Genomic DNA, 18,046 nt, shown 5'->3' on the forward strand with positions numbered 1-18,046 from the left:
GGCACTTGGTAAACAGTTGCTAAATAAACCTTCAGCCTAGGCACCCTCTTTCTACAGAGGGAGGGTAAGGTATGTAGCCTCACACTGACAAGTAGGATGTTCTTAGGAAAAGGCTTTTGGAGGGTAAACCACATGCTACTTGCCAGGAGTACTCACTCATGCATTCATTCATTCAGTGAACACCCGAGTACCAGGCAATGCGCTAGACACCAGGTGTAGATAGGACAGTGACTAAAGAGGCAAAGTCCCTGCCCTCGGGTCAGATTGTGAGATCCGAATAGAGCAGTGAGGGAGAGAGACAAAGTTTATGTGGAGGTGGGCATTCTAGTTCACACAGAAGTCAGGAAAGACTTCCCCATGAAGGTGACAGGTAAGCAAAACCCAGAAGGAAGATAGACCAGCATGTGGAGACAACAATAAAAAACATAAAGAAGACAGTACCATCTGGCATGGGAGGGGGCAAGAGGCAGACCCTGTAAGGCTCCCTAAGCTCTGGCTTTCCGTCTGGGTGGCAAGGGGAGTCACTGGAGCTCTTTGAGCAAAAGTGATAAGATCCCAGTGAGGTTTAACAGAATAGTATCACACTGGCTGATGTGCTGGGAATACACTGATGGGGAAGAGGAGGGAGTGAGAGCCAGAGCAGAGATGTGTCAGAGCCAACTGTGATAATCCAGGGAAGAAGTGATGGGGGATGAGATCAGGACTGTAGTTATCGGGGTGGTAAAGAGGAAGACAGATTCTTGGATACATCTTGAAAGCAGAGCCCAAAGGCAGAGCTTCTGGAAGAATCTAAACAAACATTTCCCACAGTCATCTCAATCTGTGTGCTGATCACAAGAAAATGGACAGTCTCTTATTTTGGAAGGTTCTGGTTTCTTCATTTGCCCTCCGAACTGAAAGATACAAGACCATCTTCTCCCATCACCACACGGCTTAATGATAAATCCACCTCCCACCAGTAGAGCCTTCTTCCCAGAATGTATTCAGGCCCATGGGACCTGAAGGGGCAGGGGGAAAAAAAAATTAGTTCCAAACTGAGGATAAACAAGGCAGAATATTAACAAACCAGCCAGCTGGGGGCATTTAGCTCAGATTGTTTAAAATGAACCCACCACACACCTCCCCTTAAAAAAAATGTCTCCCCATAAACACACACAAAAACTCTTCCTCATCATAGCTTCTGACATCCTAGTCAGCGAGTGATTTTTAAGGACCATTTCTGAAGTACACCAGTGAAAAGTTGTCTTGCATTGCTTTTTAAAATCTTCGCATGGGGAAATATTCTATAATTAAGGCAATTTTAACAATAGTAGATAATAATTTGACTATAAATTGTAAGGAATGTAATGACTGCTTATTCTGGCACCAAAGAGGCAGGACTTTCTGTGAAGTGACTGCCAAGAAAAACGATACTCCCACTCAGGCTGGACCATTGCAAGTAGTAACTGTTAACCACATGCTTCACACTGCAGTTTGCAAGGACACAGTGCTTTGTTTTCATCTCTAACCAAACACCAGACTGAAAACTCAATGGAGACAAACCCGGGTGGTGGAATAGAAACAATAACTGAAGGGAAAAAATTTTTTCTGTGGCTTAATGCTTGCTGGGATGCCGACGTCAAGGGTTTGGAGAACTAAGGAAACCTTTGCAGTCCAAGAGAAACCACTTCCTAGGCTGCTCCTGTAGACAGAAGCCCAACATCAAGAAGAAGCCAGGCTTAAAGAGGCTTGCAAAAACCAACGGACAAAGTAGCTGGGAGGAGAAAGGACCGGCATGAAAAGAATGGCCGCGGGGTTGGCGGGAACCAGGTGACCTTGAGCTAGACTAGACAAAGACAGGCGATCCTGCCTGGGGCCCAACCTGAGCTGCCTGAAGAAGGGGAAGGACATCAACACCAGGCTGAGAAGCCAAAGCAAGGAACAGGAGCAATGGTTCTTTTTCTCTAGAAGCACCTCAGCAGGTACAGTGGAGTTGCTGTTAACGTCTGAAACAGACAATGTAAGAAGCAGCAACCATTTGTCCTCCAGGATGAAGACAAAGCACGTGAAATACTTAGCTCCCATCTCTGGACAAACTGAAAAATAAACACTACAAGTTGGTTTTTGTTTTTTTTAAAAAAAGGTTATTTTTCTAACTTAAGCATCTAGTACTGAATATATTTGAAATTTTATAAATAGTTAAAATTTATTGAATTAAAAGGGATGGATAAATAGAAATATTCATTCCTCGAAGGAATTTACCAAAGTCACAAATCATGCTTGAACTTATTCGTCAACCACAAACATTTCTAACACCTATCATGTGCCAGGCAGTGTGATAGAACCTGGAGCTACACAGCCTCTCAGAGCATGTGTGAGCTGTCAAGAATGGCTTCTTTTTCTTTAAAGGTTCAAACAGCCACCTCATCAGAGATAGGAATCCTCAAATGTGTCCTCACTTTTAATACAGTACCCCTGTCCTTAACTTCTACTGTGTCTTTATATATGATTATCCATTTACTTAGTTTGGTAAATGTTTTCAAGGGAAACCAACATACACATATTTAAACCTGTCACGGGTTTCCTTGGTGGTCCAGTGGTTAAGAATCCACCTGCCAATGCAGGGGACGTGAGCTCGATCCCTGGTCTGGGAAGATCTTATATGCCATGGGGGCAACTAAGCTGGTGTGTCACAACTACAGAAGCCTACGTGCCCTGGAGCCTGAACTCCACAACTAAAGAGTAGCCCCCGATCGCCCCAACTACAGAAAGTCTGTGCAGCAATGAAGACCCAGCGCAGCCAAAAATAAATAAATAAGAATAAATCTGTTAAAAGAAAGAAAGAAAACCTGACTGATGAAAAAGGAATATCACACTCAATTAAAAAAAAAAACAAAAACCTGTCACCTCTAACTCAAAACCAACCCTTGCCTTTGATGACTTCAGGTCAGAATGTCAGTTTCCCAAGGTGAGTTTAGCAGGTGGTGAGAGTATAAGAACAAAATCTACCTGGGACGTTCTAGGGAGCTTATAAGACAAAGTTCAGAGCAACAAAATCACCAACCAAAAGTTCTGACCATGAGTAAACCCCTGAATTATTAATGGGCTTCCCTGGTGGCTGAGATGGTAAAGAATCTGTGTGCCATGCAGAAGACCCAGGTTTGATCCCTGGGTCAGAAAGATACACAGCCTTTAACTTTTTTTCTCCCCCTAGAAAACGACAAAGTGACACACAGAATTGACTCCTTATTGACCCAGCACTGTTGGGAAACTAGGTGCTCTAAAAAGGCAATATGCCTTCAAGGGCAATGTCTGTATTTTGAAGGCGTCCACTTTTTCTAAAATCTACTTTCTGGGACTTTTTTGGCAGTCCAGTGATTAAGACTGTGCTTTTACTGCAGGGAGATGTGGGTTCGATCCCTGGTCAGGTAACTAAGATTCCATAAGCTATGCGGTATAGTCAAACACACACACACACACACACACACACACACACACACTTTCTTAAGCTTTAAATCAGAATATTCCAAACACAATTATTTAATACTGCCCTGAAATATACCAGTGCCCTCAATGGTTAGAGAGGTGTCTCTGAGTATTCACCCATCCTAATAGGGCTCCAACTGCCAATGATCAGCAAGTTCTGGGTCTACTATTCAGCCTCTGGCCACCCAACCTGTTTCACAATCATCTCTCACTCCTCCCAGATGTCAAGCCTCTGAATCTACCCGTTCCTCTGATCCATCCATTCTCCAACCGGCACTACTGGCTACTCCTATGCCTACTCCTAGTCAGTTTTGGACTGGGAAGCCAGGTGACTTAAGGTTTTTATCTTCTTACCTATAAACCCTATCTACCAAATTTGAATATAAGTGCCTCCAAAAATGGAGAAGGCAATGGCACCCCACTCCAGTACTCTTGCCTGGAAAATCCCATGCACGGAGGAGCCTGGTGGGCCTCCATCCATGGGGTCTCTAAGAGTCGGACACGACTGAGCGACTTCACTTTCACTTTTCACTTTCATGCATTGGAGAAGGAAATGGCAACCCACTGCAGTGTTCTTGCCTGGAGGATCCCAGGGACAGGGGAGCCTGGTGGGCTGCCGTCTATGGGGTCACACAGAGTCGGACACGACTGAAGTGACTTAGCAGCAGCAGCAGCCTCCAAAAAGCTGGATTCTGGTTTTGAACAAAATCTTTGAATCCCCAGCACCTAGCATTCTGCTTGATACAAAAGGCATTCAATCAATGATTGGGGATGATAAATTTCCGAAGGCCTTTTTCTCCAAGTAGAATGCATTGGCTTTATGACAGCTGTTTCCATCATTTAGCTTTTCTGCTTACTTCCACATTCCCAGCTGCGTTCTGGATGACTATGCCGGCCAGAAGCCTAGGGATTTACTGTACTTCTATTTCTTGATAAGATACTTGAAGAGAATAAACACATGGCAAAGAGGACATTAAAGTAAGGGATAAAGAGATTTTTTTTATTTTACCAATAAAGATAAAGGGAAGAAGTATCACCCAGCACACTGACACTTAATCAATAAACAACAGCAAGGCTGGATTCCTGTCTAAATCTCTCCAAAGTACTTTCAGTGTCCTAGTCTTTATTTCTCAACCATCAGCAAAGCATCACTGGTGATGGCATGTACTTGCATCTTGACTACAAAATATTTTTCCCAAGTTTAACAGATCCTTCTCTTAAAACCAAGTTAACCAAAATCAAAACAAGCATGCACTGGATCTCAATCAAAGCATTCTTCTGAGATAAGTTTGTGATGAAATTTATTTATTCAATATCACAGAATCTGAGGTGAAAGGGACCTCAGATCATCTAGGGCACTGTTTCTCAACCATGGCTGCTCATCAGAACCACTGAGGAGCTTTGAAAAAATTACAAGGGACTTCAAACGCAGGGGGTGAGGGTTCAACCCCTGGTAGGGGAACTAAGATCCCACGTGCCGGGCAGCATGGCCAAAAGAAGAAAAGAAAAGAAAAATTGAAAACTTACCTAGCCCTACTGCCAAAAAGTATGATTTAATTGGCCTGGGGGGTAGTACCCCAGGCACTAGTAGATTTTAAAAGCTCTCCAGGTGGTTCTAAAGCATGGCCAGGGTTGAGAATCCCTGATGTAATCCAGTCTTCTAACAACCCCACACCCATTTTTCAAATGGAGGTGAAAGAACCTGACCAAAGGGATCAAATAACTACTTTGTCACAGAGCTGGGCTAGACCTGCTCTTTCTAAGAAACCATGGTCTTTCCATGTCAACTACTCCACCTAGGACAGTGGGGTTTCTTCCCTCTCCCCCTCCCTTCCCTTTTCCTTTCTGCAATAAACAAACATTCTCACCTATCCCAAAGTAAATGAATTTCCTGAATATACTCTGCCTTGGAATCCCATTGCCTAATTCTTGACAGTCTAAATGAGGTCTGTTTCCCTGTATGCACTTGGTTCTTTTCTCTCAAAGAACTCTGGGAGGTTAATCAGGCATGGCTGCCCCTTAAAGAAGCCATATTGCTTTTCCTCGGAGAGGCTGGACTCACCAAGCCCACCCTTTTCACCATTACCATCACCTGGGCCCTCTTTCAAGTCCCTGGCAAGGCTCACCTCCGATTCTCTTTCGGCTCACTTAATTTCTAGTTTGTACCTGCCCTGCTATACCTCACGGACTTCCTAAACTCTTCCCATTTTGTGAAAGATGCCTTTTTCCCTGAAGCAGCCTCTTTTACTCTGCCAGTTAGTCATGCCGGGTTCTTTTTTTCTTCCCCCAAGCAGCTGGTCTTTTTGATGTTTGGCACACATTTATCTGGGCTTCCAATAAGATGTTTTTACATAGTTTCCAGGCTTCCTGGAGGTTATTGACTTTTTTTTTTAACTCTTCCATTCAATTTTTTCCCTAATTTCTAACATTTGTTAGAGTTTCTTTTTCAAAAGTTGAATACCTGGCTGATGGATCTCTTTGATTTTTCTCTCCCACCAGATTGCTGAATTAAATGCATCAGAAATTAAATATAATATTTCAAATTACCTCCAGGATGGAATCGCTTCATGAATTTTCTGCACTTTCATGTTCTCTATAGTAAGAAACAGATGTTTAACCAAGTGGAATTGAAAATGCTAGTTTTTACCTGTTCACATTTTAGTGTGTCTGCTTATATAAAAAAACATTTTTTTGGGGGGGGTCACACTGCATTGCTTGTGGGATGTTAGTGCCCTGACCAGGGATTGAACCCAGGCCCTTGGCAATGAAAGCATGGAGTCCTAACCACTGGCCCGCCAGGGAAGTCCCTGCTTATATAAACTAGCGATATCCTGAAGCCTGTGTTGTTCACCTTGGTAAAGACAACAAACAAGATTTTTTTAAAAGGTCCTTGATGTACATCAAACAGCTCTATATGCTGAAATCTAAGGTGTTACTCTTCTCCATTTGCTTTAAATTGCCTAATCACAAAAGTCTCAATGGTTTGTTTCTTCAAGAAACCAGGAAGAAAATCAGAATTCCAAATCCTTCTGAAAAATTCGTATGACACTCAGTTATTAATGAAGTGGTAAAGACGAGTAGTCCCATCAAAGAATAAAAACAGTCTCCAAGTTATAATAACATTTCTAGGAGGTTTACTCTAAATTTACTGCTTTTCAGAATGTTTAGACCTAAAAGTTTCCCAGAAGAGCAAGAGACCATGGGATGACGATCTATTATCAAGGCAGCATAATCCGAGATAGCACTGGTGTCCTGCCAGACAACGTGATCTAATTGTCTGTGTGACTCCTTCCCCCTCCCACCATACACACACGTTTAACAAATACTGCACTGCGCTCCTGTACCTGGGACCACTGGGCACGCAACACACCAGGAGCTCGTGCCCTCGGTTTACTTACAGCTGAGGCAAGACGACACACGTGTGCCTGCGCACACGATGAACTATGATACAAGACAGCTGGGTGCAAAGACCATGGATCTGATTCAAGCCTGGGTTTCAGAAGGAGGCACATAACCCTGGGGGGGTTCAGGAGTGACTCAATGAAACTATCATTTGAGATGCTTGAAGCCAGGGAAGCTCAAAGCGGAGGAATGACTCCACTCACAGCACTGCTGAAGGGAAAGGAAGCTGGTGATACTCAGGATGGAATGGGGAAGGGGGACAGACAAGAGGCAGGTAGACCAGTTAAGAACTATTTAAAACAGCCTCCCTACCTTTATCCCCCTTGCCTCACCAACCCTGAACTCCCAGTGCGCCACTAGTTATCTTCCAGAAACAGTATGACTAATAACATTCCCCTCCTCAGAAGCTATCTTTGGCTCCCCATGGCCCAGGAAATACAATTTACAGTTAACATTAGATTGTCTCCATTAGGGTACAGCATCAGCATAGTGCTGTGATGATGGTCTTTAGTTAGTTACTGGTTCTTTCATGGGCTTCCCAGGTGGTTCAGGGGTAAAGAATCTGCCTGCCAATGCAGGAGACACAGGTTTGATCCCTGGATCAGGAAGATATCCTGGAGGGGGGCATGGAAACCCACTTCAGTATTCTTGCTGGGATAATCTCATGGACAGAGGAGCCTAGTGGGCTACAGCCCATGGGGTCACAGAGAGTTAAACACCACTGAGTGCACAAGTATAGGTTCTCTCATAGCCTATGTTTCCAAAACCAGCCCTCTATGGGAGTTGGGATGATCATGTTTAGGACCAGGCCCAGAGAAAGCACTTAATAGCCACCCATCTTTCACTGAGACCAAAATGCATTTTTGGAAAACATATACTGCCAACCAATTCAGTGCTAAAACAGATGATGTTATTCAGGAGCCAACTGACTTAGATGAACACTGATGCTGTTTCCCTTGTTGAGACAACAAAAGAAAACTTCCTTTTTCATTCCTCAGTCTAGTCTCCAGCTAATCCTGAAATTGCATGCAACCCAATGTGAGTCAAATCAAAAAGGAAAATAGTAATTATGCTGAATCAAACATTTTATATTTGTATGTTCTAACTAGAGACTGGGCTGCGTAAGCTAGAACTTTTCCTAAATTCTTTTCTGAGCATGTCCAGGAAACTTGGGACAATTTCTATACTGACAGGTGAGAAAAATCACAAGTTCTCAGCAAAATCTAACCCACAGAGTTAAAGTATGTAAGAGGGAATACAACCTTGAAGACATGCTGTGTGTCTTACATGTAATAATCAATGCAATAGCAGAAAGTATTCCTACTTCTCCCACACACATTCTCCCACGTAATCCTAGCATAGCTTATGCGATTCCCTTGGAGATATACACATGAGTGTGCAAGCACACTCACAGGTGCACTGGTCATAAACGTAAATGGGAACAGGAAAACAAACTCCCAAATCACAACTATGATGCCAAGTTCTCCTTGGTAGCCTTCCATCTCACCTTGGCAAGCTTAAGGTTTCTAACCAAACTGGCTCACTCCTCAAGATAATTTGAAGCAAAGATTAGATGAGTAATAAAATGCCAACTGTTGCATGTCCTTTATCCTGTCCTTCTGGAGGGAGGCACAATGAGAATGCTAAGATTTTACAATTTTTCACCATAAATATTATTTTCTTTTTTAACTATTGAACTACCATTAGTGAGTTAATACCCTAGTCCCAAATCCCTTCTCCCCTGAACTCCCCAGGCCCTCCTTTCTCCTCACCTGCACCACTCATATGGTACTTACCACACACCATGTTGTATTCCCATCATGTGTATACACAGCTTATCTCCCTATTACCTGGTAAGTTCCTAGTGGCAGAGCCCTCCTGTCCTCTTTGCTGCCTCCACGATGCTGAGTGCCTCCAGGAAAATTGCACATACTACGTGTTCCAGAAGGTATGCCCATTGAAAGCTGAGTAAAAATCTATATTTTGTGTTAAAGATGCCTTTTGATCATGGCATCTGAGCTGCCCATTATTTGGTAAGTACAGGGGTCAAGTGGATAGGCAGTGCAAGAAAGACCTAGGTTGGAGGCCCTGTCAGCCTGATGTATTCCCTGACACCCTTGAGAGCACATCAAATTATCTTAATTATGATCTTAAAAGACTGAGAGTCCTTAAGAACGTGGAGTAGTCTCAAAGCCTGTTCAAACCTCTAGAAGGCAAGTGCAAGGCCGTTGGGAATCAAACCTTCAACTTGGGCTAAGCCTGGGGCTAGGCACTCAGACGCCGTGACCCTTTGCCTGGAAAACAATCGGAAAACAATCGCGGACTTTTTGCGCTTAAGAAAATACACACACCTCCCGCCTCAACCAAGGAAAGTGCCTGGCAATTAATTCATTCAAATCACCCCATTGACTATGCTCTCCCAAATGACCAAAATTATCTGAGTGGAGCATAGGGGACACAAGGACAATGTAGGCATCTGGAGAGGCCAGGGTGATAGTAAAGATTACCCCTGTTTCTATACTGACCATCTAAAGGTATTTACTTGGGTCTGTCTGTGTTGTGACAGTGTCCTAGACTCAAATGAATGCCTCTAACACTCCACATTTTTGAGCCATTCAGTCATGCATTTTTGTTATTGTTGAAAGTGGTGCGAAATTGCACTGCATGAGCTAAAGTCCTTGGTGGTCTTCCAAGGATTCCAGCTAAAAAGGCACTTCCTTTGTTCCTCGGGAGAATGCAGTCCAGTAGGTCATTCAAAAGGGGAAATAAAAGCAGCAGCCCTGGGAGGGAGATGAAGGACAAGACAAAAAGAATAAAATGTTTTGGGTGTGAGCACATTAGCTTCCATTTCCTGCTGCTAGTCACTAATAACGCTCCTATCTTTAGGGGGGGATATGTCCAGAGAACATTTATGCAAAAATATTCCTCAGGTGTTTTCTGGGGACCATGACAATCGAAGGGAACACCTAGCACTGTCCTTGAGCACCCTGAAAACGTCCTTTTTCCTGAGATGCTGGCTGGGAAAGATGTCCCTCCCTGGCAAGGCTGCACAGAGCAAAGCTGGAGAAGGTGGGGGGGCAATTTCAGCACCCACTCCCCCAACGCCTCCAGTGCACCTCAAAGGCACATACTGTTTTGCATGGGCAGAAGATGAAAACTTGTCACATTCCCATTAAGTGCATCGCTGCATCTATCCCTTCAAAACGTGGGAATGACAACTGTAACCTTCACGCCAATCATCTCCGCTGGGCCCCGGGGCCCAAACCGCGCAGGGCACAAAGACCCTAGGTCTGACCTGTGGAGCCTCCCAGCTTCAGTGGCTGCTGGCTTAACTTTACTTTTTCAGGAGGGGCGGAAGGGAGAGGGGAAAGAAAGAGGGCTTTTTTAGGACACTCCAGCCAATAAACTCGTGCCGCTGAGAAGACCGACTTGACTTCCCCAGAAGACAAGCAGCTCAAGGGCAAACAGTCTCTAATCAGTAATGTGCGAGTTACTTGATAACTGCCCAGGTGCCGTGGGCTCCTAGGCTGCTCCACCGATTTCTTGGGTTCTATTTCTAGATAGATGCCGGTCACACTCTTAAAAAGTGCCCAGCAACTTCCCTCAATTACCTTTGTAATTTATGTGTAATTGATGACTGCACTTAATCTCCAAGGGTATTAATAGCCCTTTCCAAAAAATGACCCCCGAGTCTTCCTAAGCCTTTGGAAGCGCCTGGTTGAAATTACAGTATTTCCTCTGGGGCTGCCGCCCCCCTGCACGCCCCACCCGTGTGACCAACACCGCGAGGCAAAGGCGCGCTCTGCTCACTTCCATGAAAGGTTCGGAATGGAGCTTGGCCCCCGGGGCTCGAATCGCTCACTTCTCCGTTAGGTTAAGTTGGCCATAGGCCAGCTAGATTCGTGATTCTTTCTGAATCCTCAGGGCGAACAGGCTACCTGCCCCGGCGCGGCCCGCGGGGCTGCGCGGAACAGTTGGCCTCTCTGCGAATGCTTGAGTGCCACCCAGAGGGGACCGGCCCGGCCACCGCCGCTCGCCTGGCGAGGAGGGCCGAAGGGCACCCGACGCAAAGCTGCCTCCCCGGCGCTCGGAGACGGGCTTTCACAAACACCCCACGCATCCCCAGCGCCGAAATCCGGGTAACTTTTTCACCGGCTAAACCGTCTCTATTTGCATAACCATATCCAAACTGAGATTCAGGTTTCCTGTAATCAGTCCTTTCAAAGGTTTGTAATTGAAAGTGCAATTAACCCTTAAAATGAGGTGAGAAAAAAAGAAAGGGGGGGGGGATACCCTTCTTGTCCAACACCTTCCGGAAAGCAGGAGAGTTCCCAAAAGTCAGGGTTTGGAGGGCTGGAGAGTCGTTTTTCTTTTTAAAGGCCACTTCTAAAGCCGCTGGAGCTACTAAAAGTCCTAATCCATGTCAGGGGTGGGAGAGGCGGAGAGTGGAGAGAGGCGGGGAGATTTTAAAGAAAATCAATGAAACATCAACTCAAATTCCACGTTTCGCGCCCCCGGGAATCTGGCAAGTTCTAGAAACCCCCTCACTGGCGGCCCCCACCCCCACCCGACCTCTAGTCACCCCGACAACAAAGCGGGGAGCCCAGTAAGGAGTTCAACCCGGAAAAGGCGAGGGAGCCGGTGACACGCACTTTGCGGGCCAGAGTCCTCTGGGGCTTCCTGGGACCCGGGAGACCGTGGGAGGGGGTTGGGGGATGAAAGCAGAGCGCGAAAGTGACACCGGGCAACTCTGGGATGCCCCTCCGCCCGCGGCGCACCGGGGGCCGCCGCGCCGCGGGGCACGCTCTGCGCCGGGGCTCGCTCCAGCGCGCCCGTCCATTTCTCCGTCTCGGCTACCTGCGTCCGGCAGCGCGGAGACCGGCGGGGCAAGGGAGCTGCCGCGGCCCCTTCTCCGGGGTGCCCGTCTTGGAGCTCGCCTCCCGGGGGTTCCCACCTACCGTTGATCTCGTGCATGGGGGCATCGTTCTTGTCGAAGCCTTTGGACACGTAGAGACGTCGCACTTCCGAGCAACTTTTCGACTTGGGCTCGGCAGCCAGCAGTGCGGCGCTGAGCGCGGCCAGGGTGCAGAACAGCGCGGGCAAGCCGAACCGTGCCATGGTGCGGGCCGGGGCGGACGCGCTCCCACCTTTAGGACCGGACGGAAAGTGGCGGGCGGGCGGGCTCGGAGACAGGGGCTCGAGAGCGGAGCCAGAGGGCGAAGGAGTTGGAGAAGGAGAACAGGAGGAGGAGACGCGGGGCGAAAAGTGGAGCTGGGCCTCGCGCGTCAGGCAACGGTCCCCGGTGCCAGGAGCCCGGCCCGGGGAGCAGGAGGAGGAGGAATGCGTGGAGGCGCTGCGCGGCCCAGAGGGAGCGGAGGCGCGGGCCGGTGACCTCCGGGCTCCGCGGGGGCAGCGACCCGGGCGAGCTGGTCGGCGGCGGGACAGGGGCGCGGGGAAGGAGGGGAAGGTGGCAGGCGCCGCGGGGGCCGAGGAGGGCGTGGGCGGCGGCGGGCGCTCGCGGCGCGCGGCTCGGGCTGCCCGGCGCTGGTCCGCTCCGCTGGCTCGACTCGGCTCGGCTCGCTCTGCCCTCGGCCGCGCGGCTGTGCCCTCTTCAGCTTTACCGCTGATTGACTGGCCGGCGTGCGCGGCGACGCTCGACAAACTTGGCCCAGCGGGCGGCACTCAGGGGGAGGGGGCGGGGGGCGGGCGGCGGGGGGGGGGGGGGTGCCGGAGACGGGCGGGAGCACGCAGGGCCGGGACGGGAGAAAACCTGGAAGCGGGGTTGGATCCGGAGCAACCAAATCCACTTCCTAGGGGGCCGCACCGGGCGCGCGGCGCTCCCTCGCGCGACACGCCCCACAGGACTCCTCCCTCCTCCCCTCCTCCCGGGAGGCGGGGAGCCTGCCCGCCGCCCCCCACCCGGAGAGGACCGGCTAACTTCTCCGGGTTGAAAGGCCCAAGTCCCTGGGGACCGGGCCGGGAGGCTGGGACTTGAAACCCACGTCCGAGTCCTAGGCCTTCTGCGCGCCGCCCCCTGACCCGCTGCCCGCGGGCCAAAGCCGGACCGAGCCCTCTGGTCTCGATACCTACCCCGGCAATCCATCCCCCCCACCCCACCCCTGCCGCTGCCGCCCCGCAGCCAAGAGGACGCTCCTCACCGCCCAGCTCCTGGGCTGGGAATGGAAAATGCTGGCATTAATCTCATTGTTTGCTGCAGGCAGACTACGAGCTGGCCCTAGAGCCTCACCTGGCCTCCTCAGACCTGCTTTCCATCAAACGGTGCTCACCTGTTTGGAAACGTGGCAGGCATTCTCAGCCCACCCACACCCCCACACCCCCAAGCTGGTTCTGCTACAAGTCTAATCAAACCCTAAACCGGGAGGTTCTGGACCCCCCCCCCCAGCCCCAATTGCCGCGTGGGCGGGGCGGGGGAGGGGCGCGCTGGCAGATTCAGGGTTGACCTTGGAAATCTTCTGGCCCAAACTCACTTTCTGGCCCCAAATCTCCTTCTGCACAAAGGGAAACTGAGGCCCAGAGAAGGACAGTCACTTGGCATGCGGCTGGGGGGTGCCCCCAGATCCAGAGATAACTCCCAGGTCACATGGAATAAAGGTAGCCAAGGACCCCCTAAGCCTCTTGACAGAAACTCAGACCTCTCTAGGACCCCGTCTCCACGTAGCCACCTGAAAACTGGAAATGGGTGAGTCTTCCCACCTTCTAAGCTTCGTCAGATTCCATTAATGAATGTTTTTGAAGCTCCCAGGGCTCCTTAATGAAGGGAATTGTGCAGATTGGGAACTTGTCATTACCCTTGTTATTGTTACAATCTGCTGTAAGAGGTTAGGGTGAGAAGTGCCTCAGACACCTCGGGAGTGTGCTGGGAACTGGGCAGATAAAAGGGGCTGGAACTTATTATTTGGCTAGACTCTCAATTCCCATAAAATTACATAGGGTGAAGATATGAACCATCATTACAATTATCACCCTCATAGGGTTTGTTGAGACTCCCCCCCCCCACACACACTGTTGTTTGTAAACCTGGTTGATGTGGTTGGCTGTGAGGAGCTGTAGAAAGTAGCTAGCTGTTGTTTTGAAAGCTCACTATAGACTCTTCTACATTTTATTAACTCTTGGAGATCATCAGCATAAACAGACGGATTGTGACCCATCTGTAAGTGGGACTTCAGTTTCTGTGGGTTGGCAGAATGGTTAACTCTGCAACTGTGAGAGGACTCTTTCTAAACTTGCAAACTCCAGTACAAATGAATTTCCTGCCATTTTCGAGGGACTTTCAAATGGTCCAGGTTTTCCTTAAACTGATAATCATCAGGTCCTCAAGGCATTGCTAGAACTTAGCCCAGCAATTTTAACTTTCATTCACTGATGCATTTGCTTAAAGATGTTCTTTCCCAAAGAGAATACGATCTGAGATGGGACCAACGTTAATAATAAAATGAAACCCAACCTCCTTAAATGAGAAAAAGATACTCCCAAACTATGCAGCCCAAATCAGAGAAAACTTCCTTTCACATCAAGTACAGGGTGAACTCATTCCTTGTCCCCCATTTTACTCCAGCTCTTCCTGTTCATATATTATTAACCAAAACCTGAGCCTTTTCCACCAGAAACAGTAACCTCTGGCTAGAAACGAATCTGGACAAGTCTGAACTTTACCACACAAGTCAGGAACCCCAAACCCTGCTCAGAGGCAGCTCCCACTTCAAAGCCTCCTTTCATTTAAATACAAACAGGGTGAACAACTGGCAATCTGCGAAACAAATACCATCTAGCTTCCCTTTTCTGATGGCCTGTAGCTCTCCTCCTCCCCATCCCCCTCACTCTCATTCCAGTTTTTCTGCACTCCTTAGTGGAGATGCACCTACTCTGTAAGTTCTCTGAATGCCAAAAAATGGACTGGGGGCTGCAGGTAGGGTGCAGGAATCAACAACTTCTCAGGATGATCAACTTTCATATTGCCTTTTGGGTTTGGTTTTTAAATTGAGATAAAATACACTAACCAGGAATTGCCTGGTGGTCCAGTGATTAGGACTTTTGCTTTTACTCATGGGGCGGGGTTCCATCCCAGGTCAGGCAAATATGATCCTGCAAGTCACCTAGTGTGGCCAAAAAAAAAAGGTGTACAATTTGGTGGCATTTAATTCATTCACCATGGTGTGCAGCCATCACCACTAACTAGTTCCAGAATATTTTCAGCATCTTAAAAGAAAACACATTAAGCAATTAAAGTCCATTCACTTCTCCCCCCTAACCCCTAGCAACCACTCATCTTCTTTCTGTCTCTATAGATTTGCCAATTCTGGACATTTTGCATAAAAGGAATCATGTCATATGTGGCCATTTGTGTCTAGCATTATGTTTTTTTTTTTTTTAAGATCCACCCATGTAGTGGCATGTGTCAGCATTTCCTTTTTGTGGATGGATAGTACCCCATTTTATGGATACACCACTTTCGCTTCAGTCGTGTCCGACTCTGTGTGACCCCATAGGTGGCAGCCCAGCAGGCTCCGCCGTCCCTGGGATTCTCCAGGCAAGAACACTGGAGTGGGTTGCCATTTCCTTCTTCAGTGCATGAAAGTGAAAAGTGAAAGTGAACTCACTCAGTCGTGTCCAACTCCTAGCGACCCCATGGACTGCCGCCTACCAGGCTCCTCCGTCCATGGGATTTTCCAGGCAAGAGTACTGGAGTGGATTGCCATTGCCTTCTCCAACTTTGGGTCATAGAGTACTTCAGAGTTTGCAAAGTGCTTCTAGGCACACTCTCATAGAAAATTTTAGTGATTTTGAAAATAGATCAGCAAACTAAGTCTCACTGAAGTTATGTGGCTTATCCACAGCCGCAGAGCTCTTAAGTAGCTGAACCAAGACTGAAAAAAATGTAAGGCCTTTGACTGAATCCCATATGTGTTTAGTTCAGTCACTCAGTCGTGTCTGACTCTTTGCGACCCCATGAACATGGCAGGCTTCCCTGTCCATCATCAACTCCCGGATCATCATCAACTCCTGGCGCAAACTCATGTCCATCGAGTCAGTGATGTCATCCAACCATCTCATCCTCTGTCGTCCCCTTCTCCTGCCTTCAATCTTTCCCAGCATCAGGATCTTTCCCAATGAGTCAGTTCTTTGTATCAGGTGGCCACAAGTATTAGAGCTTCAGCATCAGTCCTTCCAATGAATATTCAGGACTGATTTTCTTTGGGATTGACTGGTTTGATCTCCTCGCTGTCCAAGGGACTCAAGAGTCTTCTCTAACACCACAGTTCAAAAACATCAATTCTTCAGTGCTCAGCTTTCTTTATAGTCCAACTCTCACATCCATACATGACTACTGGAAAAACCATAGCTTTGACTAGACGGACCTTTGTCGGCAAAGTAATGTCTCTGCTTTTTAACATGCTCTCCAGGTTGTTCATAGCTTTTCTTCCAAGGAGCAAGCATCTTTTAATTTCATGGCTGCAGTCACCATCCGCAGTGATTTTGGAGCCCCAGAAAATAAAGTTTGCCACTGTTTCCACTGTTTCCCCATCTATTTGCCATGAAGTGATGGGACTGGATGCCATGATCTTAGTTTTTTTAATGTTGAGTTTTAAGCCAGCTTTTATAGTCATATGCGTGCGTGCATGCTAAGTCGCTTCAGTCATGTCTGACTCTTTGCAACCCTATGGACAGTAGCCCACCAGGCTCCTCTGTCCTTGGGATTCTCCAGGCAAGAGTACTGGAGTGGGTTGCCATTCCCTACCCCAGGGGATCTTCTTGACCCAGGGATTGAATCCTTATCTCTTATGTCTCCTGTGTTGGCAGATGGGTTTTTTCCCACTAGCGTCACCTGGGAAGCCCGAATCCCATATGAATGTCCCTATTTCAGATTAATAAATGCTCATTGAGCACCTACTACATGCCAGATGCTACCCAGCCTGAGAGGGAGGAGAGATATACAAGCCAAAATGTTTTGGCTTGTATTTGGTAGAGTTGGTTTTTCCAGGTGAGGCATTTCTCCTGAGGTGGCACTGGGGTCGCTCGCTGGCAGGCAGAGAGAACAAAGTATATGCTCACTGCTGCTGGCTTCCAAGCCAGAAACTACACAAACCCCGTTCACTCTCTCAGCTTTGGGATGAGATGGCCAAGAGATGGCCCGCTGAGGAGCTGCTTTGGTTGCCAAATATGCAGATAAGGAGTAGGATGTGGCTTCCTTCCTTAATACTTGATTGTCTTGCAGCCCTCCAGTTTCTCCCCTACCATACCCGGCCATCCCACAGCCATCACAGTGAGCCTTTCACATCACTTGAACAATGTCCCTCCCCTGCTTAACCTTGCACCTCTCCCCCCATCGGTACCGTATTGCTTTCCAGATCAATTGCCAAGTCACTCAACAGCTCTGGATTTTTGCGATTGGGCCAGAGTCTCCATTACCAGCTTTCTCACTGGCCCTTCCCTACCCTGTATCTAGTGCTTGGCCCCACAAGAATGCATCACCATTCTCCATCATGCCTGCATCCTCACCCTGCCCCTGCTGGGAATACTTTTCATTCCCCTCCATTCCTTGGAAAGTCGTTCATACTTTTCCATCAAAATTCAGCTAAGAAAAAAAATTCAGCTGAGGAGACTTCCCTGATGGTCCAGTGGCTAAGACTCCTCACTTCCAATGCAGGGAGTCCAGGTTCAATTCCTGGTCAGGGAACTAGATCCCACATGCCAAAACTTAAGAGTTCGCATGCCACAACTAAAGATCCCGCATGCAGCAACTAAGACCCGGTGCAACCAAATAAATATTAAAAAATAAAAACAGAACTCAGCTGAGATAGCACCTCTTCTTGGAAAACCTTCATGGATCTGCATCCCCCCACACAAAAGAGCTGATGGCTCCTGCTTCTAGGCTTCCAGAGCCCTGTCTATACAAAATGACTACCACACTTGCGCCTTAGCAGAGGTCCTGATTTCTCTCAGGATTCTTTGACCCCACCCCCAGCAGCCTCCAAAAGGTCTTTAGGCTTTTCATTTGAATGCCTCTTGCCCGATGGGCAGTTTTCCAGGGGGAAAAGAGACCTAGAATTGTATCTGAAATCTTATTTTTTGTTTTTGGGCACACAGTGCAGCTTGCAGTATCTCAGTTCCCTGACCAGGGATTGAATCTGGGCCACGGCAGTGAAAGTGTCAGACCCTA

The 18,046-nt window shown here is 47.9% G+C and overlaps 1 protein-coding gene and 1 non-coding gene across 2 annotated transcripts in view; one reads left to right on the plus strand and one right to left on the minus strand.

Annotated features, from left to right (window-relative positions):
• Positions 1 to 12,514, minus strand: part of GPC4 (glypican 4) — a 110,211-nt gene extending 97,697 nt beyond the window's left edge. Inside the window, exon 1 of the mRNA XM_061408355.1 lies at positions 11,826 to 12,514. Coding sequence (XP_061264339.1) covers positions 11,826 to 11,985 — 160 coding nt within the window. The 5' untranslated portion in view covers positions 11,986 to 12,514. The remainder of the gene's footprint in view (positions 1 to 11,825) is intronic.
• A 4,976-nt stretch (positions 12,515 to 17,490) lies between these two features.
• On the plus strand, positions 17,491 to 17,563 carry TRNAG-UCC (transfer RNA glycine (anticodon UCC)). Its single transcript has one exon. It is a non-coding gene; the product is annotated as a tRNA-Gly (tRNA).
• Positions 17,564 to 18,046: the final 483 nt, after the last annotated feature.

Source organism: Bos javanicus, chromosome X (assembly GCF_032452875.1).
Source record: "Bos javanicus breed banteng chromosome X, ARS-OSU_banteng_1.0, whole genome shotgun sequence".
Classification (NCBI taxonomy): domain Eukaryota; kingdom Metazoa; phylum Chordata; class Mammalia; order Artiodactyla; family Bovidae; genus Bos; species Bos javanicus.